The following is a 24,418-nucleotide window of genomic DNA, read 5'->3' as shown; positions in this document are numbered from 1 at the left end:
GCAAACTCACCGCTTAGTAAATCCAAGCTGACCACTATGATCTGTTATGATGCACCAACTGGTACTGCCCCCTGAAATAGACAAAGTGTAAGAGGTGGCTTAAATGTATTCTTCCTTTCATGTACTAGAATGCCACAGTCTATTACATAACGTTGACATCACATACTTAACCATTTGGCTGTATCTCCATTGCCCTAAGTTCTCTTCAAAGTGCCCTCAATGCCAAACTCTGCATCTCTCCACAAGGCTCTTTCTACAGTACAAGCAGGCTCAGTCCTACAGTGCATTATTGGCACTGTAGTGCTTTGCAGCACAACTTCTAAAGCACCACACATCTCCACCCCAGTGAATGGCTTTTGGACGGAGAAAGACAGCGATCCAACAGCAAACAAAGTGCTGCCAGGTAGCACATTTTGACCTAGAATGCAGACAGAATCCTGGAACAACTATCAAAAGCACACTTTGTCAGTCGTAACTGTTTCTAGGTAAGCATAAAGAGGAAAAAAGCTAATGAAGTGGCTTTTTTATATAAAATGTAATCTGAACTGCATAACTTCCTTACTTTGGCCCCAATTAGCTGTGCCTGCCTAACTGCAAATGATCAGGGGGCTGACCTACTCTGACTGTTCTCCAAATCTCCATTTTCCACTGCTTTCACCTTCTTTTTCTTAAAAAAAAAAAAAAAAAAAAAAAAAAAAAAGGAAAAAAAAAAAAAAAGGAAAAATAAGAATAGTATTAGCTCCTAAATTCAGACTCTACTATTCACCCTCCTGTGCACAGAAATCCCAGCAGGTCCTTACATATTTCTTTAACAGAGATTGTAGTGATAGAATGAGGTGTAACAGTTTTAAATTAAAAGAAGGGAGATTTAGATTTGATATTAGGAAGAAATTCAGAGCGTGGAACTGTTTTTCCAGAGAAGCTGTGGATGCTCCATCCCTGGAGGCGTTCAAGACTAGACTGGATGAGGCTTTGAGCAGCTTTGGCTAGCAGGAGGTGTCTCTGGCCGTGGCAGAGAGGTGGAACTATTTGATCTTAGAGATTCCTTCCAACCCAACCTATTCTGTGATTCTATGATTCTATGATTTCAACTCCTATCAAAGTTTGTGCTGTGTCCTGTGAGAGCCACCAAGTTCAAGTAAAGGGAAAGCAATGAAGAAGAGACAGTAATTAGATATTCTGGAACAGGACTGATTGTCTTCTATGAGACACTGCTAGGAATGAGACAGTCTTTTGCATAGGACTGTAAAGTAAAATATTAGAGATGCAAATAACTCAAGGCAAGAATAGAGCAGAGCGATGACGTTGGAGAATTTGAAATGATTGGTGTAATAAAGGTTGCCTACAAGAGACCCAATACATCTGCAGCATGAACATCCCATTTTTACATGTCCATTGACCTGCAACGTAGACGAAGTAATCTAGCTTTAAGTAGCCTTACTGCTGCTGCCATCAAAAGAGCCAATTCAAAATAACACATGTAGCTGGAACTGATTGACATCAGCTGTTATATTTTCTTCTGATATAAATCATAAATAAATCTTCTTTAGCTATGAAGTTTGAGATCCAACAAAAATGCTTAATTAATTGAGTATAAGTTAAAACATTCTGAAAATCAGGGCTGTTTTGAATGTGTCTCTGGCTGAGCTTCCCAGAACTGAGGCACCAGAGCTTGGAGAAAGAATCAGTCTGAGACAGACCACAATTTCAGGTGTCTATATATGTTGATGCTCACATGGTCAGTGGAGCAGTCCAAGAATGTGACTCAGCTGACAGCTACAGATGAACTAGATATTTGTAATCAAGCAACTAAAGCTTACTCAAGATACCTTCTTTAGAGTGAGCTGTACTAACTTCTAGGCTTTACTGAGTATGAAAAACCCTACATTCCTGATACTTTATGTGTATTAATTTTGTACTTTGCTCCTATCAATAGTCAACTCAAAATTTATTTCAAAGCATTTCATGTTTTCTTCACCTATGTAGTTGGAACTGATTGACATCAGCTGTTATATTTTCTTCTGATATAAATCATAAATAAATCTTCTTTATCTATCAAGTTTGAGATCCAACAAAAATGCTTAATTAATTGAGTATAAGTTAAAATATTCTGAAAATCAGGGTTGTTCATATTTTTTTTCCAACTATAAAATTCTGTTTCAATGATCAAATTAGAAATGTGTGCCAACAAAAGATAATAGATTATTGTACTTGAAAAGGTGTATCTGACCTTAAAAATAAATAGAAACTGTGGGTCTTCAGCATGTCTGCAAATCATTTGAGGCCTAAATATGGATGTACATACTCAGGATAGGAAATATTAGCCATGGAGATTTACGAGAGCTCACACAGAAAGTCAGAGTGACATAACTGATTTACAATTCAGGAGTTCATGACTCTTTGCCCTAAGTGTAACTCGCATGCCACAGTCTGGCTGACTTGAATAAGAGTTTTCTACGCATGAGCATGCTGTCATTTCTCTTTTCATCTGTACTCAAATGAGACGGGCCATACTTGAATCACTGTCTCAGCTCTGTCTCAGGGCACATAAATCTGTCTCAGATTGGTATGCCTGCATGTCATTTCATTTTGAAACAGCACAGGGAAATGAAAAACAGGTTTGCAATTTTGTGCTGAGACAAAAGCATCACCATGGCTACAGAAGTCTGAGACTCCATTCCCATGAATGCATAAAACACGGCAAACAAGCAAATCTGTTTGTGGACAGATAAACATTATTAATGAAAGCTTATTTTTATTGCTATTAAAGAATAATCCAGTTAAGACAGATGAATAATGAGACTGACTTCTCAGCTACATATACATGTTTAAAGCTCTTGCTCCAGGAAGGAATCTGAAGTTGCATGTGCAGAAAAGTACCTTTCTGAGTAAATGGATTACCTTTCCTTCAGACTCAGAAGGCAGCAAAAGGTGCATTGCAAATACCTCTTTTAAAGTTCACTCTCCAATACAACCTTGCAGCAGCACGGTCATTCCCTACTCCTTCTGGGGGTTACAGGTATAGGACCAGTTGATTTCAAAGCAAAATTCAGCAAAGAAGGCAATGCTAAGAGAATTTAGAAGTGTTGAGCATCAAGTGTTAGGTGTCAAATGTCAAGTTCTGTCAGTAGAACAGAACAAAACTCATTTTGCAGACCCAAAGCAGAAAATCCATACTACACTACAGTAGAAAGGGATGTGGGAGGAATAGACCTTAAAGGGAAGTCTGTTTAAATATGGAAACTAAAAAGCAACAATAACAAACCTGTATTATCTTTCTGAATTCCAGAAGTCAATTTGGGTGATGGATCTGCACTTCAGTCTTTTATGTAACAAAGCAAATTGGCCTGTAGCAGCACAAAGCAGATGAAGCCAAATCAGTTCATCTTTTCTGTTACTCCAGACAGAATATTTGACTCAAACAAATGAAAGTCTGAGGTCTGAAAGGGAGGTGTTGCCGTAAGATGAAGGAAACTGGGAGACCAAGTTTTGGATGGATAACAACTCTCATTATGTTGGGTGATAGAATTCAAGTTGCTGCGTTGTCTAGAGGCTAGGAGTAAATGATGAGCTTGTAGAAGCTGCATTTGCTGAGGCCCATCCACAGATTCAAAGATAGACTGCTTTAACATGGACTTTTAAGAGTAAATAAGAATCAAAAGGAAGAAATGAATAGCCAGTTTCCACAGTGAACCAGTAGGGATCTACACAAATATGTGTTGTTCAATACATTGCTAGGAATGTTGGCAAAAAATTCTGTAATATCAGATTGTTCAGTGTAGTAAGGATGAACTCACTCTCAAAAGCAGCTGAGAAGTAAAACAATAGGTGAAATCCAATATAAATAAAGGTCACTTTAAATCCCAACTTGCAGAATCTGAATCTGGAGGAGAATCTTGCCATGGTTTTTCAGAAGCTGAAGATGTCACACATGAATACTCTGGGAAATCTGGCTTTTAATTTCAGCTGCTGTCTATTAACTTCCAAAATTTTAATATGGGCCTTGTTAGTGCTAAGAAGCCAGCAATATACTAAATGGTGGGATGCAAGTGTGAGAATACAGACAAATCAGTGCTAAAACAGTTTATAGGAAAGAAAATGTAGAATGTTTGTTTTCCTCAAGGCCTTCCATATAAAGTGTGAAAACAGCAAAGCGAAGCCAGAAGCAAATCTGCAAACAATATGCATTTCAAATTGCATTTGAAATGACCCATTCTGAAATACAGTATTGGATCTGTTCTCAGTTAACAGGTTCCAGAGAAAAATTACACAAAAACACATATTTAAAAAAATGGGAGTGAGAGAGCTGAATTTAAGCACAAAAGGGATGCAGAGAACTTTTAATTATACGCATTCCCTATTCTGAAGGAGAAAGAAAACTCATTATTTGGTAGCAAGAATCTTTGATGATGGCCAGGTTGGATGTGGCTCTGGGCATCCTGGTCTAGGTGACCCTGTTGGTGACCCTGCTTGTGGCAGGGGGTCTGAAACTAGATGATCATTATGGTCCTTTCCAACTCAGGCCATTCTATGATTCTATGATGAAACTCAGTAAACCATAATATAACTCATAACATAATTTCTTAGATAGCATCTGTCGTCAAATGCTCTGGATGAGTAAGAGAAATGGCAATTGAGGAGTTCTAAATGATGACTTTTAAAGTGACACATGGTTCAAAAAAGTAAATAAGATGAATAAATTTAAAGACAGATAGACCATCAACCCCCAGGACTGATTTTCCAGTTTTCTCACAGAAAAGCAGATTGATTCTATACTTCCAGCTTTCTTTGAACACCTAGGTTCAAGATCTTTAGGCTTTTCAACATAGATTGTAGAAAGCACAGAGAGAACACAAATACAAGTGGAATAAGCTGAATGAAAAGATGAAAGAAAATATGATTTGCTGTAAGGCATCTTACTCCATGATTTCCAAAAGAGTGAGTAATTGGGGAGAACAGGCTTCATCGCAAAGCTGACAAGAAAAAGATTATTCAGAAGTTTGTACTTCACATTATCTCAGTCTGATATTCAGAATGGTTCAGAATAAAAGATGATGGTGAGGGTTTTCAACAACAAATGGCTAAATGACAAGGAAAGCAAGTCTGGTGCTTCAGCGTTATCAGTGAACTCTGCAAAAGATTTCAAAATGTAAAATTTCTTATAGAAACAAGTATAACAAATGCCAGAAACATACAGCAGGATTTGTACATACATCACCAAGCCCTTTCCTCTCCCCAGACTACCTTCACAAATCCTGTAACATTTCCAAGAGGATTGTAACGTAGATAGAATCTCTCAAGGGATTCTCGCTACGTAATTACAACACTCTAACATTATTACCACTGTACAACACTTGCACATATGCTCATTTATTTTCTGGCAATGTTCTTAAGTCCAGATATAAACTAACTTGGAGGCAGTGCTGAGCTTTGTCCTTGCAAACAGTTGTTCACAACAGTACGTACTGCTGAAAAGTACTGACACGAATAAGATGTGATTGTGAAGGCAGGTATATGTTTCTCTGGCCAAGAGACACATCTTTTCTGCGAGGTGAATATCTCATTGGAACCGTACACATTCCATTTGAACATCTGCAGGACATATATTTACGTCAACTTAAAATGGAGTCGCAAATATACAGAAAAAAAAAAAAAAAAAAAGGATGGTCTTTTCTGCAATCTTGAAAGCTATGCTTAAATTGTTTTATAAAAATGTGCTTAAATTGTTTTATAAAAATGGAAAGCACGGCTGCATATTTTTCGCCGTACACAGAGGCGGGGCTCATAAGTTCCGCCCTGCCGTCTCCACGGCGACAGTCTGTTCCCGCCCACTGCCGAACCCCGTCGTCGCCATGGTGACTGCGCCCGCCCCTTCCGGCAGCGAGCGGAAGTGGCGGGGCGGAAGTGGCTGCGAGCGCCGCGGTGGGCAGAGGAGGGGGCGGATGAGCGGGCGGCGGGGTCCGCAGTGTGGGGGGCAGGGCCCTGCGGGAGGCCGGCAGGTAATGGAGCGCGGTGCTGCTGGGCTGTCTGCGCCGGGAGGGAGGTGGCTGATGTGGGAGGCGATGTCGCGGCGGACCCCTGCGCCCTGAAGGGAGGGGCGGGGCGGAATAGGGTGTGTCTTGGGAGCGAAGGGCCCGGCCTGGCAGCTGAGCTCGGCCTGGCTGCTGCGGTCTTCGGCTCCGTGCTGTTTCTGCCCACCCCTCGGATTTAGGCCCTTTTCTGCGGAGTCGGCGGTGCCGTCGAGCGATAAGCGTGGCTGGGCTGCCCACGGCCATCCTCTATGGACCGCTCCTTGCCCACTGCTTGCCAGCAGCTTTCAGTCTGGTGTGAGGCTCTGTATGTTTCCTGTGGAAGTTGGTAACACGTTGGAATTGCTGAGCAAAGCTGTGTGTGGTAGCTAACAGATGCCTGTTGAAGTCTGGGAAAGCATTCACCCAAAACAGTACGCTTACAGAATTCATACAATGGTTTGGGTTGGAAGGGACCTTTAAGATCATCTAGTTTCAATCCCCTGCTATAGGCAGGGACACCTCCCTCTACAACAGGTTGCTGAAAGCCCCATCCAGCCTGGTCTTGAATGCCTACAAGAAGGGGGCATCCACAGACTCTCTGGGCAACCTGTTCCAGTGTCTCACCACCCTGACAATAAAGAATTTCATTATCATATCTAGTCTAAATCTACCCTCTTCTGGTATAAAACTGTTTCCACTTGTCCTGTCACTGCATGCCCTTATAAGAAGTCTCTCCCCAGCTTTTTTGTAGGCCTCCTTCAGGTACCAGAGAGCTACTATAAGGTTCCCCCAAAGCCTTCTCTTCTCCAGGCTGAAAAGCCCCAAATCTCTCAGCTTATCTTCATAGGGGAGGTGCTCCAGTCCTCCGATCATCTTTGTGGCCCTTCTTTGGACTCACTCGAATAGCATAGTGTTGTTGGTTTGGGGAATCTAGAATTAGATGCAGTACTCCAAGTGGGGTCTCACAAGAGCAGAGTTGAGGGGCAGAATCACCTCCTTCACCTTCTGGTCATGCCACTCGTGATGCAACTCAGGATACAGTTGGCCTTCTGGGCTATAAGTCCACATTGCCACCTCAAATTGAGTCTTCCATCAGCCAACACTCCCAAATCCTTCCCCTCAGGGCTGCTCTCAATTCTCCACCCAACCTGTGTTTGTGCTTGGGATTTCCCCAACCCAGGTGCAGGACCTTGTACTTGTCCACGTTGAACTTCATGGGGTTGGCATGGGCCCACTTCTGAAGCCTGTCTAGGTCCCTGTGGATGGCATCCCTTCCCTCTAGTGTGTCAATGCAGCTTGGTGTTGTCTGCAAACTTGCTGAGGTTACACTCAATCCCACTGTCCATGTTGCTTACAAATATGTTAAATAGAACCTATCCCAGCATGAGTCCCTGAGGAATGCCGCTTGTCACTGATCACCCCTTGGATATTGAGCTGTTGACTGCAATTCTCTGAATGCAAACATCCAGGCAATTCCTTATCCAACGTGCAGTCCATCCATTAAATCTGTTTTTCTCCAAGCTGGTGATGAGGATGTCATGCAGGACAGCATCAAATGCTTTGCCCAAGTCCAGGTAGATGATGTTAATTGCTCTTCCTTTATCTACTGACTCTGTAACTCCACCATAAAAGCCCACCAGGTTTGTCAGGTATGACTTACCCAAGGTGAAGCCATATTGGTTACCACCAATCAGCTTATTTTTGTTTTCCATGTGCCTTAGTAGGGACTTAAGAGGATCTCCTCTGTGATCTTATCAGGCGCAGAAGTGAGGCTGACTGGCCTGTAGGTCCCTGAATGATCTTCTGTTCCCGTCCTGAAAGTGAAGGTAATGTTCCCCCTTTTCCAATCAGCGGGAACTTCACCAGACTTCCATGATCTGTCAAATATGTTGGATAGTGGTTTGGCATCTTCATCCACTGGGTCCCTCAGAAGCTGTGGATGGATCTCATTGGGTTCTGTAGCCTTGTGTACCTTCAGGTTCTTTAGATGGTCTTGAACCTGATCTTCACTTACTGTGGTCAGGTCTTCCTTCTCCCAGTTCTTACTTTTCTCACTGCAGCTTGGGCGGTGCAACTAGAGCCCTTGCAAGCGAAGGCTGAGGCAAAGAAGTCACTGAGCATTTCAGCTTCCTCTGTATCCCTCATGACCAGACCTCGTTTTTCATTTTGGAAGGGACCCGCATCTTCCCTGACTTTCTTTTTATTGCTGCTATACCTGTAGAATTTCTTCTTGTTCCCTTTTATGTGCATGGCTAGATGCAATTCTATCTGGGTTTTAGCTTTCCTAACCTGGTTGTCCTCTGAGGTAACCTGTTCATCCTTACACTTCCTGTAGACTTTCTTTTTGTGCAAAAGTAATTCCAGGACCATCTTGTTGAGCCATAGAGGCCTCCTGGCAAATTCTTACCAGCCTTCCTCTTCCTCAAGATACACTGCTTCTGAGCTTGGAGGAAATGGTCCATGGCCATTTTCATGACCTTCTTTTGGTCCTGCTCCAACAGCTCAATGTCCTTCTTGTGTTGGGCGCCCCAGAACTGGACACAGTTCTCCAAGTGGGGTCTGGAATAGAGTAGAGGAGTGGAATCACCTTTCTCAGCTTACTGGTCACACTCCTCTTGATGCAACCCAGGATAGGGTTAGCCTTCTAGGTTGCAGGCACACATTGTCCACTCACATTGGGTCTTTCATGAGCTAACACCCCTAAATCCTTCTTCTCAAGCCATTCTCTGCCCAAATTGTATTTGTGCTTGGAATTGCCCTGACTCAGGTGCATGACTTTGCACTTGGCCTTGTTACACTTCATGAGACAAAAACAAAACACATAATTGGGTATGCTAAATATTCTGGCTAGTTGTAATTAAATATAGGAACCTTTTGTGCTTCTCTCATTTTGGTGGTTGGGGTGCCTATGATAGAACACAATACTTGGCTGTTTAATTTCAATTGTATAGTTATTCTATTTTTTAGAAGTAATATGATTGTGTGAAGTCATTAGAATATGAACTTCTGCACTTAAACTAACAGAATGTGGTGCTTTTTTTTCCCCACTTTTGAAAGAAAGGATACAAAGGAAACAACTGTTTTTATTAACTGTTTTTCAGGTTGCTCAGTGATGTTGAACAGCAGTCTTGGAGGTGTTCAAGGTCTGGTTGGGTGGAGCCCAGAATCCCAGAATGGATGGGCAGCTTGAATGGGTGCCTGATTTAGAGGTTGGCAGCCCTGCCTGGGGCTGGGGGGTTGAGCTAGATGATCTTTGAGGTCCCTTCCATGCTGAGCCATTCTGTGCTTTAAAACATTGTATCTGAAAAGAATGCTTATTTAGTCATGTAGTGATTATTTTTTTTTCTCCTTGGTCTTTCAGTACCCCAGGTGTGACCATAAAATATGATTCTTTGCCTGCTGCACCAAACTTTGTAACTAATTATCTCACAACTTGGTCACCTGGCTTCAACTATAATGGTAAGTTATAATAATATATTTAGATAATTTATTTTCAGATCTTTTTATTAGAGTCTGCTAGCTCTGACTGACGAGGATAGAGTGATTAATATTTGATTTCCTTAAAAAATTTGATCTTGCTTATTGCTCCTAAGTTCTTTTTATTTTTCCCCTCTTTTTCTTTTTTTCAGTTTTCCTTTATAACTTATCCTAAATGCTTAGTCATTGCCCAGCACATCCCAGGAGAATCACATAAAGACTGCAGTATGTTTTGAGTCATGTATGACATTAGACAGCTAGTACAAAGTGCAAGTACTTTTTCCACTCTACCTTTTTGTATGATGTTGTATAGAATACAAAGAAGTTAGGCTACTAAGATTATCACGTTTGGAAAGATAATCAGAGTTAAATGGAAAGTGCTCACTGGTGTTGTAGGTTCACAGGAAACTCCATGAGAAGCAATATCTACGGAGAGATCCTTCCTCAGTGACAGTCAGCCCTTAAATGGTGTCTAGGAGAGGTGAAGCCAGGCTCCACCCCTTCTGGTCACACAGGTGAATTGCCTTGACCTGTGCTCCCATGGCTGACTCAGTGCTTGCCTCAGGTGATCAATCAGAGGTTCAGGCTGTGATTCTACAGTTCCCATACACTTTTTTAATGTTCCTCTTTTTTCATTTTGCAATGGATTTTATCTGCTGTTAAGCAGATTAGAAGGTTAGAATTGTTAAGGTTGGAAAACACCTCTAAGATTATCTAGTCCAATCATCTACCTACCAGTGATATTGCCCACTAAACCATGTCCCTTAGTACCACATCTACATGCCTCTTGAGCACCTCCAGGAACGGTGATTCAGCCACCTAACTGGTGATCCTGTGCCTGACCACTCTTTTAAAGAAGAGAATGCAATCTGAACCTCCCTGGTGTAGTTTAAGGTCATTCCTTCCTGTCCTATCACTTCCTGTCCTTCCTGTCCTATCACTTCCTATCACAACCAGGGTGTTGTTGGCTTTCTTGGCCACCTGGGTACACTGGAGGCTCATGTTCAGTCAAGCACTGACCAACACCCCCAGATTCCTCTACACTTAAAAGTGTGTCATAAGAAACTTCCATATTTTCTTATGTACAGAAATAATGTTCTGAGTGCAGGATCAACGTTCCCTTTTTATTAAAAAATTACCATTCTTTGACATTTGTGCCTGAACATTAAATGTTTTCTGTGTAGGCTGTGCTGTTCAGAAAGACTTAGGCTTAATATTGAGTTAGTAGCCAGCTTAAAGGAGTACAGATTTTCTACTCTGTCTGTAATGGTTTTTATTAATATTTGTAATTACCTTTCTGAAGTATAATTTCTGTTCCCACTTTTAACTCTAACTGCCTTTCATTGTTCTTTGTAATGTAGCCAGAACTTGGCAAATGTTGACACTTGGTAGCAGGATTAATTGTTGTTAATGTAATTACTTGAGGTTTCACTTACTAAGTTTGGGGGGGGAGCAAAGAATATTTGAGACCAAATTCCATTAATTCATATCAGCAGTAATTGAAGGTTTTTTATGGTGGCTTTTATGTACAAGGTTTTCAAACAATTAACATGTTTTCTAAAAAAAGTGTCTTTATAATCTTGCAGCAGCAAGCTTTAGAACAGGCACTGGATCGAGCAGAGGTAAGCAATAATTACTTGCTGGAGCATGGTATATTTTAAGTACAATCCCAGTATAAGAAATGCAATTGTGGAAAGTAGTGGGAGGCAGAGAGTGTGTTCATGTAAGTGTGTGTGTGTATAAATAATGATCCATACATTTAGCAGTGGATTTGTAAAATTCTAAAGTTGCTAGGCCAGCCATCTGTCTCTTATCTATTGTACTGAGAATATCATCTGATGCAATGATTATAGACTTTGCAACATTTAAGTTTTTCCCCTTTTAAAAGCAACTAATCTGTGAGCAGTGAAATAAAGTTTTAAAATCATGATTGTGGATAGAAGAAACATATGGCAAAATTGTGTTTAACAATAGCCCAGTTGGAATGAAAAGGCAAGTGCCCTTATATTCATGCTATTTCATGATGGTATAATGGTTTCCAACATTGCTCATGGCAATAGGTTTTCCCACAGAGACACGTTTTTGCTGAAATACTGTTAATCTAAACTCTTTGGAGAAGTACTTCGGAGAAACATACAGACATTTGGGTAAAGTTTGTTAGAATACTGGTGACATTTGGTGCGATGGTAGTTCTATTCATACTCTTTTCTAATTTAAACCTAATGTAAATGCAAGAGACAAGGGTATAATTACATTTCTGTAAATTGGCTATGTTGGAGAATGCATGATTTATAAAACACTGTTGAGCCAATACACATCAAATTGATTATCTGAGAAAGTTATCTTAGTATGCGAGTATGTTAACTTAAGCAAATATTTATTACTGTAATTATAAAGCATGGATGTAAAATTAAGTCTTTGCATGCAACTCATGCCATAGCTGTGTAATGCTGTATTTCACTGCTAAAATGAGATGGCTCCTTGTTGATGAATATAGCATACAGTAGACAACTTTTAGTACATTTTTAACCATTTATTCTGTTAGTAACTTACTGTATACGTAGAAAAAAGTCCATTAATGACTAAAATCACATGTAAACTAGAATTCTATTTCCTTGTAGGATATGTACTATTTGATTTATTTTTCTCTTCCAGTACATCATTGAAAGTGCTCGTCAGAGACCTCCCAAAAGAAAATATTTATCCAGCGGAAGGTAGTGAGAGTTTCAGTCTTAGTATCTTTTAAATAGCATTTCTTTGATTTAATTTTGGTTACATTTTAAGGTGTTGTTGTTTTTTTTTTTAATTTCAGAAAATCTGTATTTCAAAAACTCTATGATTTATATATAGAAGAATGTGAAAAAGAGCCTGAGATAAAGGTAAGTGAAAACTTCTCAGCAGATTTCCAGTGCTGTCTGAACTGGCAAGTTCAGAATAGATTATTTTGTGTTTCATTCTTTTATCGAAAAAAGAGTAAGGACTGGTGGCTGTAGTAGTTACTAAAGGTTAAGACTTCAGTAGAAACAATGACTTGCATGGATTAAACCGACTGTGTAACCTTACAGAATTTTCTTAATTCAATTTGAAAAGCAAGATGAGTGCCACTGACTATGTGATAACCCCAAATCTGTTTTTAAAGGTAAAGAACTTGAATGCTACCAGAGGGTTGTGAAGATTTTTACTTCTGAGATGCTTTTCTGTATATGGAAACAAGATGAATCTGCAGTAGTTAGTTTTATGTAGTGTATGATGCTGATTTATATCACAAATGCAAGTAAAAATGTTAAGCAAAATACAGAGATGAAAAGATTAAGCCAGCAGTAGCAAATGGATAAGAAGATATTTGAGCAGCAAGGAGAAGGCTGGGATTGCTGAACTAGAAGATTTGATAAAATTAGGGTTTACATGCAGTAGTTGTAGCTAAATCTGGACTAAGATGTGGAGAGTTAACTGATATCTTGGTCTTGTGCTGTGGATTCTAATTGCTGAAAATGAGAAGCTTGAAGATTAAGGTGTGATGTTCAGAGCACAATGTTTTTTTTTGAGACTTCATCCATCAACACAGGACTGCTATTGGTCTCAGTTGACTACAACAAGAAGGAAACAGTATTCTGACTAGAGATTGACCAATGACTTCAGAGATTTTGATGTGTAGAACTGTCAAAATTTCTGTTGCTGTACTGCATCCTTTTAGTGATGTAAGCTGTAAACACGTTGGCCATTCAGAAGCAAATGGTCTGAAAGTGAGGAACCAGTTGCCTGTGATAGCTGTGGTAGTCTACTTTAAGTTAAAAGCATTTCATTAAGTGATTAGAAAACATTAGATCAAAAGCTTTTTCCCATGCAACTACTTATATTTGATCTTCCTTTGTGTGTAACAGTGGCTATATAATTTCCCTTGATAATTCTTACTTTGAGACTGTTGACATGTGGTTAGCTACACTGTTGTCATACCTTAGGAAGTCTTAAAACTAATGCAACCAGGTGGGACATCATATGAGATGTTTTCTTTTTTTTTTTTCCCTTGAGGAATAATTACTCATTTTGGTGTATGAATTATTCTAATTGTTTTGGGCGTGTTGAGTAATTAAAACTGGTTGACTGTGGAATGAGTATTTCAGAACATACTCACCTCTGCCCTTTTTGTAGTTTAAAAAAGGAATAAGTATGAAGAATTGTATCTGAAAATTAATTCTTAACTGTTTACCCTACAGGAAGTATTCTGGAAAAAAATTTACCGTAAGATCTATGATTTCACTTTGAATAGATCTTGGCCTTTCAAAATTCCTTCCTAAGTTATCTAACAGAAGAAGACACTGAAAAAGGCAGTGGCTTACTGAAAATAGGAGATGCTGACTGTTCACTTTTTTTTTTTTAAAGCAATCAAAAATCCAGGTCTTTTGTCTCTTTTTCCATGCTGCAGTTGAAAGGAGTGGAATAAGACAGGATTCGTACAGTGAGATCAGTTAACCTTCAAGATTTCAAGAAAGTGATGTCACTGAAATTATGATGGCTGTTAAGAAAAATTTCCTGAAACCAGTGAGATTATGCAGTAGAAATAAAATGATACCAAAAAAAACTTAAACTTTGTTTCTTCTAATAACTTAAAATTAGAAAATACTATTAACTATGTGCAGATTGTGACGGTGAGCACAGACAAACTGTTCTTTATTTACAACTTATTTCGTTGTCAGGACCTGCAAAGAATTAGTGATGTTGTCCAATCTGTGATTGTGCACCTTCTCTGCATTTGTACAGTGATGTTGGAATTAATGAAATATGTGTAAAGGCAAGGGAAGAACTCTGTTAAGGACTCACCTGCATCTAGGCATAGGGCCCCCAGCACAGTAAAGATGCAGAGCTGTTGGAATGCGTCCAGAGGCAATCATGAAGGTGCTCAGAGGTTGGAGTACCTCTCCTGTGAAGAAAGGAGAGGGAAGGAGGGAGCTGGGCTTGTTCAGCCTGGAGAAGAGAAGGCTCCAGGGAGACCTCATTGTGGCCTTCTAGTGCTTGAAGGGAGCTGATAAACAGAAAGGATATTAACTCTTTACGTGGTTTAGTGGTGACAGGGCAAGGGAATACGCTTTTAAACTAAGAGAGGAGAGAATTATAGTAGATGTTATGAGAAAATTCTATACTCAGAAGGTAGTGAGGCTTTGGCACAGGGTGCCCAAAAATATGGGTGCCTCATCTCTGAAGGCATTTGAGGTCAGGGTGGATGGGACCCTGGGCACCCTGAACTGCTGGGTGGAAACCTTGCCCATGGCAGGGGAGTTGGTGCTGGGTCATCTTTTAAAGTCCCTTCCAATGCAAGCCATTTTGTCATTCTTTTCTTAGATTTTCATTTCACAGATAGTAAATAGCTACAAGACCTTTTTTTTTAATTTACTTTTATGTAGATATTCTCTTTATTTTATTTTATTTTATTTTTCAGTTGTAAAATTGGGAAAATTGATTTAAGGTGTTATAGGAGGGGCAAGAAAAGCAATCATAGTAATGATAAAATCAATTTTTGTTCAACAGTGATGCATTGTGGGGAAGACTAAGATATTAAAGTTAACATTTTAATTATAGCTGAGAATGAAGAAGTAACAAACATAGCATAGAGCCAACATGTAAGTCTTGTTAGGCAGGAATATTCAGTATTTGTGTGCTCAGGGTGTTTTCAGGGAGACAAGGGTGCCACTTTTCTGCAGGTGATGTCAGAGAGAGTTGGGAGGTTTAGCTGGTATAACAGCAGTATAACTGACTTGGTTGCTTTGTGTCTGAATTCTTGTGTTATACTGTGATGAACATTTGAGAAACGTAATCCACCTCAATCCACTTGTTAATCTTTGAAATGTGTCCATACATCCGAGCTTAATATCAGTTCAAAGCTACCACCTGCAATAGCCAGCTCAAAGGAGAAAGCTGATTCTGTGGTTACAGACATTTTCATCTTAGTGAAAGGTAACTATCTGCTTACTGAAACTTCTGTGCTTAAATGCCAGTTTACTCCAAGGACTTGGGAAGGTTTTTTATTTTAAAATGTACTTAGCATCCATCTGATGAAATTTAGCTCATATGGATGGAAGTGCCAGAAAGTTCCCAGGTGTGTTTGTTTGTTTGCTGTCTGCTCTTGCCTTTGCATCCTTTCTCATATTCCTCAAAAACAAACAAAAATACCTGCTGAGCTGTAATTGGTTAACAATTATTGAATAGAAAATAAAAACTGAAAGGTAAACCTAATGTCTTTCCCTGAATAAATTTGTCAGAGTAATGTGATTAACTCAATTTAATTACTTTTACAATTGAATTGCCACTGTATATGTTACTTGTCAGATGTTTGAAGAGCATAGTCCCCTTATAAAAATAAATCTTGTATGCATGGACAAATTTCTGGGGTAGGAAAAAAAAAAAAAAAAAAAAGGACCTGTTTATTTAGAATTTTTTTGTGATTACTGGTCAGTTAAAATTATTCTGTGCTTACAATTTTCATGAAATAATGTGCATAGTTGAATAGTAGTTTTTCTTAAGCTCATGAAAATAAAAGGTTGAACTAGACTTTTTTTTAATTTTACATATAACTTTAGTAAATCATTTTCTTCTTAAAACTGTCTTGCATATTCTGATCTTATTTTCGTTTTTTGGTAATTCACATATTCCTTTCTATCTTCCTAATGCCGTTTTACAACTGAATATGAAAATGTTGATGTAGAGAGTGGGTGGCAGGGTCTTTTTGGTGGTGCCCAGTGACAGGACAAGAGACAGCAAGTACAAACTGGAACACAGGAATGTTCTCACATTCACCTGAATGTGAGAAAGAGCACCTTTTAAGGGTGGCAGAGCACTGCAGCAGGCTGCCCAGAGAGGTGGTGCAGTTGTCGTCTTTAGATATATTTAAGACCCACCTGAGCCCTTCCTGTGCAACCTACTGTAGGCAACCTGCTTTAGCAGAGGCTTGGACTTGATGATCTCCACAGGTCCTTCCTTTAGGACTGGGGGGAATGGTGTCAAGTTGCTCCAGGCAGATTCAGGTTGGACGATAGGAAAAATTTCTTCTGCAAAAAAGTGGTCAGGCAGTGGAATGGGCTGCCCAGGTTGGTGATGGAGTCACCGACCATGGAGGTGTTCAAGGAACGTTTAGATGTTGTTCTGAGGGATGTGGTGATTGGGGAGATATTAGTGACAGGTGGGCTGTTGGATGGGGTGTTGGAGGTCTTTTCCAATCTTCAAGATTCTGTAATTCCAACCCCCCTCTTCTGTGAAAAAATGTTAAAAGATGTCAGAGCAGTTGAGTGCTGACCTTCTTTTCAAATGGTAATTACTGTACCCCTGAGTACTTCATTCTGTGTCTAAGTGAAGGTGATGGCTGGCAGACAATACACAGTGATGTGTTGGCAATTGAAGCTGTGTATGTGCAGTCTCTTCTTTTGGGTAGATGTCTTCCAGGAGTCTAATAGGAATCTTAATTGAAGATTTTACCTAATGAGCTACACCTCCAGAACAATGGCATTCTTTATCTGTCTTACTTGTTGCCAAGATGTATTTTCTCTTCTTCTGTTCCATTCCTCCAGTTCTGTACACATCTGTTTTTCAGAACTTGTGAGACTTCATTCTTTCCTTTGTGTTAGCTTCCACAATTTCTAAACTGTAAAAGGAAGTAGAATGAAGCCACCATCATTCATGATGCATGGAGGGAGTTAACTTTGTGCTGTTATTCCAAAACTACTTAGAAAGAGATGAAAGATTTTGCTTCTCTTTTTCTTTATATATACTTGTTAAATGGTCTGTTGGATTACGTTGCTGTGCTTACTTATGTTTGTTGCTTTTTTGTTGTTATTTTAATTGTTTTCTCTTAGGAATGGTTTCTGTAGAAGTAATAATTCTGTTTTCTGTCTCCTCATTATCTGGAAAACAAAATCTGTTCAAAAGGAGCCATCCCACTACTATTTAGTGGGTGTATACGAAATAAGCAGTTGGGCAGACTTACCAGAGCACTAAGATTACCCTTCAGTGAATACCTTCACCTGCTACTAGTATTCAGCTATGACTTCTAGCCTCCCATCACAAGACATAAAATGACTTCAAGTTTAGAGATCACAGTTTTAATTTTTAAACAGCTGTTAAATATGTTTACATTTAAGATACACCTGGGGTCTTTGAAATATCCATTCATTTATATGTACAGATATATATATATATATGTATATATATAAAATACAGTTTTTCAGAAAAAAGATCTTTCTTACTCTTAATGGGGGAATAGTCTCTGTAGCTGTTACATCAGATTTCAGCAAATACAGGCAAGTCAATGCAATTAACAAAGATTCCAAATGCTGTAATTCAGTATTTTAATCGGGAAATGTATGTTCTTTCACATTAGTAAATACTTCATTGTTGGTATCAAACAGTGTAAATTGTATTTTAAAAGTGCACACAGTAATGTTACCAAAGAAAGGCATGCCACAGATTTAAGACATAGTAAGTTGTAGCCTAAGGCCATTCTTGCTAACTGTGGACTTGAGATTGTTGTTATTTTTGTTTTGTTATTGAAATGAGTGATTAAAAAATATGTGTGCAAGTATGTAAAATAATACATAATGAATATAATCTCCTGAATACATTCAAATTAAATTTAACTGGGCTTATTTAGATTAATGTTGAAGCATGTATCTTAATAGTATTCTGATTCTGGCAATTGTTTTTAATGCTTCTAATTACTTGATAGTATTATGTTCATGAGCAATGTTTACTTTTAAAGCAGAAGCTGAGGCGAAATGTGAATTTACTTGAGAAGCTGGTTATGCAGGAGACATTGTCATGTCTGGTAGTGAACCTCTATCCGGGAAATGAGGGTTATTCACTTATGCTCAGGGGAAAAAATGGTTCAGGTAATATTTTTGCTACTTAATCTTTAAAACTATTCAGAGTGCTCTATAAATAGTTAGAATGTGTTTCTATTGCTTATATTTAACTGTTTTGCTTCTAACATAAAAAAAAACACCTGTATTTCAAATCTTTCATTTTCTAGCATAACGTGAATCAGTAGATAATGATCTTTCAACAGCCTTTCACTCTCTTATTTCCCCGCGGCTTCATAACTGTTCCCTTTCCTTCCTGGTTCCCTTATTTAAGTTTTCTCACTTTGGGTTCCTTCTCCTAAATAATTTGTTTCACTAGCTCCTATATCTGCACTTGCTAAAAGTCAGCTGCTTTCCATTTGGATCTCACCTTCGTGCCACCTGGCACTGTGACATGCAGTAAGAACATGCAGTGTCCAGTGAAATATAAAGGAACATTGTTTTCTAGCACAGTAAGAATAAAATCATGCTCTGGGAACAGAAATACATATAAAAATTAACATTTTTATATTAAAAAAAAAAATGGTGATTTTGATAAGCTTCCACCAACTCTGTTTTAGATTTCACTTTGTTAAAGTCTGAACATGAAAGGCAAAATAAAAGCAATGTTCTGTTTAAATTCAGATTCTGAGACCATTCGACTGCCTTATGAGGAAGGAGAGCTGCTTGAATATTTGGATGCAGAGGAGTTACCGCCTATTTTGGTTGATCTCTTAGAAAAATCTCAGGTTTGAAAGTTTTGTTTTCAAAAATAAATTGCTTTGTACCTACATAGACTTTGAATTGTGAATGCTTCACATAGGTGATTCCAAAAAGGTGTAAAATGCTTGTGCATTTGAAGCCAAAATACTGAATGCCTCAAATAATTTGTTGATAACTAAAAAAAAAAATTCATAGCAATGAGGGAGAATGGGATAGAAGGCTTTGCTGTTATTTAGGATGACAGGCAACTTAGACTGTGCTCAGCAAAACGTTCTCTGTTTTTTATTGTAATGAAATATTTAACATGAGAATTCCTTGAATCTACATTGTTCACATGTGAAATAAAACATTTGAAGCTCATACATGACTCTTTTGGTAACATCAATGATTTTGACAAAATTGGTATTTTTATCTGTAGTATCAGTGATACTGATTTTTGAGGCTGGGGTTGAGGTACATAAGCAAATATTTGGATATTTACAAGTTGCTCTTTGTTTCTACCAGGTTAATATTTTTCACTGTGGATGTGTCATAGCGGAAATACGTGACTATAGGCAGTCTGGTAACATGAAATCTCCAACATACCAAAGCAAGCACATTCTTTTGCGTCCTACAATGCAGGTAAGAAGTGTTTCATCTATTTCTCACTGTTAAAGTAGTTACAGCTCTTACTGAACGTATATTAATAACTCACAAAGCTAACTATAATTATGCCTTTCCCATCAGACCTTAATTTGTGATGTTCACTCTATAACAAGTGACAACCACAAATGGACACAGGTAAGTCAGCAGTTATTTTAAAACTTTGCAGTGATGTGGTGAATATGCTTAGCTTAAAAAAATCTGATAAGCATAACTCACAAAATTGTGGATTTACTCAAACTGATTATGATGTGCATAGTGATGCATGCTATGTGCTCCTGAGAGCTGTTGAATTAACTTGTTCATAGTATCTTCCCCTAAGATGTCACAGAAAATGGTAGGAATTGCTAATAGAAACAGATCTTGTCTTTTGATAATGCAAAATGACATTATTGGAATTACTCTAACTAGTTTACCTTACTTCAGTAATCTTCAACATACAACTCTGGAGCAGTAATTATAGTCTTTTAATACAATTTCTCCTTCAGCAGCACATTGTTATTGATGCTATTACAGTAAAGAGAATCTTAAATAATTCTGATTGTACAGTTAAAGTTAGTTAAACGTTGTGAAGCAAGCAATCACTCACCTGTTTTTTAGGACCGCAATCTTGCTAAACTACATTTCAAACTGTAATCCGAAGTCCCATGCAGTCCAGTGTGGTTGTGGATGCCCCCTCCCTGGAAGCCTTCAAGTCCAGGCTGGATGGGGCTCTGAGCAACCTCATCTAGAGGGAAGTGTCCCTGCCAATAGCAGGGGGTTGGAACTAGATGACCTTAAAGGTCCCTTCCAACCCAAAACATTCTGTGATTCTGTAATCTTTATGTCACTGATTGCCTGTCCATCAAGATAAGGGAAAGTTGATTTTATTCCCACTACTGTGATGTAAAAATAAAAAGGGAAAGAAAAGAAACCACGCTACATTTTACAGTGGATTCTCTTTTCCTTTTAGAAACCCTAACCAAAGCTCTGTAACTCTTAATGACTGCTGACTTAAATGTTAGGTATTTTCTCTCCTTGAGTATAGGTCTGTATTGACTTGATGTGAAAGTCTTCATTTTTACGTTTATTAATACTGTGTGTATTACAGGAGGACAAACTCCTACTTGAGAGCCAACTTATTTTGGCTACAGCCGAGCCTTTGTGTCTTGATCCGTCAATAGCAGTGACCTGTACTACAAACAGACTCCTGTACAACAAGCAGAAAATGAATACTCGCCCCATGAAACGGTATATTTTCATTGTGAAGCATGTTTCAAGTTTTTATGGGGTGTTTGAAAGAAACACAAGCTGTGCTTTGCACAAAAACTTGGCCTTCTGTTATGCGGTGCTCAAATTAATATCTACTTAAAAATCTGGAGTATAGAGAACAGTTGTGAAATTGAATCTTATTTTGAACTGTTCAATTTTGTAGTGTGTTTCAGTAATAGGTACTGCAATATGCTTTTTTTGTACCTGAAAACAAGTGTTACACTATTTTGACATAGCTCATTGTAAATAATGTCCACTGTATACAAAATCTTGATATTGTTTCACTTTTGTGCTGGTGATTTGCTGCTTTCCACAAAAGCTTGAAATAATTTGTTATTTTTTAGTAAAAGAGAAGTATTCACTTTGTAGAACTAAAAACTACTAACGATCATTTCAGTTTGCTGAAGTATATTAAAAACAACCAGTGGTGCTGATTAAGTGTAAACAGAGAAATCAGCCAGGCTGCTGTTAAAATTAGAGCATGATGGTCAACAAGCCTCCCATCAGAAGAGTACACAGGTGTTAAATGAGTGTCCAGGATACCTGAATATGTGCTGAAAGATTGGGTGTGACACAAAGAATGAAGAATAGTTCCTGTGCCTATAAATTTCTGAATGCACAAGCTGCACATAAATATTTTGGCAAAATTGAAATCTTTGATAATGTACTAATCTTGTAAGTTTGATACTCGTTTTGACATTGTAATTATGTGTTTCAAAAATAACCCCATTCTTAGCTCCAAATTACATGAACAGAACACTGGCATTCTTAAGAATTTGAGATTGAGTTTGCATTATGCTGTATAATTAACCAAATGAGTATTTCAAAACCTGTTTTCTAGTCTCAATTAGCATTTCACTGCATGTTTTTGTGCTCATACATCGACAGTGGGGAATTTCACATGATGGATTTACAGACTTATCTGTCGTCTTACCATAGGTGTTTCAAAAGGTACTCAAAGTCATCTCTGAATAGGCAGCAGGAAGTAGCTCACTACTCAACTCCACCTCAGCTCAGATTAGTTGACTACTTACAGAAAAAGAAGGAGAAGAAAGGAACCCAGCAGTATGACCTCAAAATTTCTAAAGCTGGAAACGTGAGTGTTTTAAGACATAGATGGGTGAACTTCTTAGCTATTTATTTTAAGGATTAGCATACTAATACCATTTTGCTCATCTTCTAGTGTGTAGATATGTGGAAACAGAACCCTTGCTATTTGACTGCACCTTCTGAAGTGGATGTAAGTTTGGTTGTTACCTTTTGCACTTACTAGCAATTGTAGTCAGTTGTATTATATGAGGAGAAGGAAGTGACTAAATATTATCCAATATCGAATTTTAAAAGAAATTGAGAATTCAAGTGGAATTTTCTTTAGTTTAGGATAGAAACAAGCTACATTGGAATACATTACAACTGCAGTGTGATAGTTTGGATAAGATCAACAGTGCAAACTGATCTTTAATATTGTTCATCTGAGAGATTGTCTTCAAGTGTCTATTTTAAGTTGTCTTATGTTAAAAAAATAAGGAAAATATTTTAAAATGAGTTGCCTCTCAGCCTGGTAGAATTTTTCTTTGTAATGTATACTTTAGGAAGTAGAACTATCTGTTACAAAAAAATTGAAAATGATATTGAAAATATTCATTGGAAATTCTTCTCATAAGTCTGTATGCATTCTGATCTCGAGGACATGCCTATTCTTGGCTTTTGGCACTGTATACTACTGGCATACAGAAGGGGTTGGTAGAGTAGCCAGGATTGTAGCTTTTAGTAAGGATGGCAATGCATGTCACTCCTCATGTGATGCTACAGTTTTAAGCCACTCTTTTGTTAAGTTTAACATAACAACTATGGTATAACAATAAATGTAAGGATCTCCAATTTAACTTTTCAGAATGCAAAATACAGAGGATTGTACTCACTTTTTTTGAAGGGTATAGCATTATCCACTTCAAAAGAAGAAGCTGTGCTAGGCTGACATTAACTCGGACCAATATGATCATTAGCTTGGGGATTTCTTTTGTTTCTGTTTTTTTTTTTCCTATCTCCATTTTTAGGTGGAAAAATATGCCAAAGTGGAGAGTTCTATCAAGCCTGATGACTCACAACCAACTGTTTGGCCAGCACATGTGAGTAATTCAGACCTTTGACCAAGCTGTTCTGTCCCTAGTTAAAATATCTCTTATTTCAATAAAATCTAAACCAGTGTGGGAATAATCTTCCCTTTTCCAATGTAATTAACCTTACATGTGCTACATGTGTTTGGAAACATTATTACAGAAACTTTTAATTTCATACATAACCTCATACATATGATTAGTGTTGTAATTTCCTCAGGTTTGCCAGAAACACAACAGAAAGCAATTTCAGTCTCCAATGTAAGTGCTGTTACTGTATAGTAAGTAAATATAAGAATTTACAGGGAACAGTACTCAGATCAACAAATTGCTTTCTTCATGCAGACTCTGCTTCAAAAGAGATTATGTAATGTTAAATGCCTCTTACAGAAAGCCCTTTTTGTGGTGTTGAAGCGAAGCCTTAAGATTTGATGCAAATTGCATGATTTGACAAAGAAAGGTCGTTTTAACATAATTAGACATAAATCAGTTCATTAATTCTTTCTAATTTCTGAAGCATTGTTAACAGCATCTTTATTAGCAGCATCTATCAAGTGTCTTTTCAGCCTCACATTAGGTTAAAAGTAAAACTTCCCTATAGAGCATTGTTTTCATGTCTGGCATTTTATTTAGAATTTTTTTTTTTCTTTTGCACTGCCACTATTTTTATAACACTTTGTACATATGTTTAGCTGGACTTCCTTTTGACATCTAACATCATTGCTTTAAGATTTGCAATGTTATGGTATTTATTAAGAGATGGAAAGGTTTTTTTTCCCCCTTTTCCTCCTAGTTTTTGTAGTAGCAACTACATCCCTTCTTACAATGTCTTGTTTTGCATAGGACTGGCTTATTTTACCAGCTCTTTTTTGCTACTGTTTTTGTAAGATTTATTTGATCATTTTTTTTCTGTCTTCCAGGAAGTAAAAGATGATTATGTGTTTGAATGTGAAGTTGGTAATCAGCTGCAAAAAACAAAGCTGACCATTTTTCAGTCTCTTGGCAATCCGCTGTACTACGGTAAAATTCAGACATTCAAAGGTGATGATGAGAGTGACAGCTTGTTAGTTCCACCACAGTAAGTTGTGTTCCTTTAATCTTTGCTATGATCCAACAAATGAAAGGCAACAAACACTACTTAACATTTTCTGGCATGAGAGCATTCAGGAGCTGGAAATCTGATTCAAGAGGTTTTTTTGTTTTGAAAATTTCAGCTAATAAACCTCATTAAAATAATTCTGATGAGAAAAGATATATTGAAGATATGATGTTGGTAGAGCGTGTTGTTTTATACAAAATCTGAATGCTCTTGTATGTTAAAACTACATTTTAAGAAAAAATCTCCAGTTGTGAAAATGTTATGCCTCATCCTGCC

At 38.1% G+C, this 24,418-nt stretch overlaps 1 protein-coding gene across 10 annotated transcripts in view; it reads left to right on the top strand.

The window, feature by feature from the left end:
- The first annotated feature begins 5,883 nt into the window (after window positions 1-5,883).
- SUPT20H (SPT20 homolog, SAGA complex component) overlaps window positions 5,884-24,418 on the top strand; it is a 35,476-nt gene continuing 16,941 nt past the window's right edge. For 5 of the 10 annotated variants that reach the window (XR_008203475.1, XM_052671012.1, XM_052671016.1 and 2 more), the window contains exons 1-14: window positions 5,884-5,999; window positions 9,373-9,470; window positions 11,075-11,110; window positions 12,144-12,202; window positions 12,301-12,367; window positions 18,232-18,361; window positions 18,956-19,059; window positions 19,538-19,654; window positions 19,760-19,813; window positions 20,766-20,905; window positions 21,866-22,022; window positions 22,110-22,166; window positions 22,984-23,055; window positions 23,964-24,121. Coding sequence is in view for 9 of the 10 variants with exons in the window: in XM_052671012.1 (XP_052526972.1) it covers window positions 9,468-9,470; window positions 11,075-11,110; window positions 12,144-12,202; window positions 12,301-12,367; window positions 18,232-18,361; window positions 18,956-19,059; window positions 19,538-19,654; window positions 19,760-19,813; window positions 20,766-20,905; window positions 21,866-22,022; window positions 22,110-22,166; window positions 22,984-23,055; window positions 23,964-24,121 (1,154 nt within the window). In the remaining variant the exon portion in view is untranslated. Of the gene's footprint in view, window positions 6,000-9,144; window positions 9,221-9,372; window positions 9,471-11,074; window positions 11,111-12,143; window positions 12,203-12,300; window positions 12,368-18,231; window positions 18,362-18,955; window positions 19,060-19,537; window positions 19,655-19,759; window positions 19,814-20,765; window positions 20,906-21,865; window positions 22,023-22,109; window positions 22,167-22,983; window positions 23,056-23,963; window positions 24,122-24,418 lie in introns of those variants that run through there. The other 5 variants (XM_052671017.1, XM_052671011.1, XM_052671015.1 and 2 more) reach the window with 4 other exon arrangements.

The sequence above is a fragment of the Tympanuchus pallidicinctus genome, unplaced genomic scaffold, assembly GCF_026119805.1.
Source record: "Tympanuchus pallidicinctus isolate F22 unplaced genomic scaffold, pur_lepc_1.0 scaffold11, whole genome shotgun sequence".
Taxonomy (NCBI): domain Eukaryota; kingdom Metazoa; phylum Chordata; class Aves; order Galliformes; family Phasianidae; genus Tympanuchus; species Tympanuchus pallidicinctus.
This window is presented reverse-complemented; position numbering and strand designations above follow the sequence as displayed.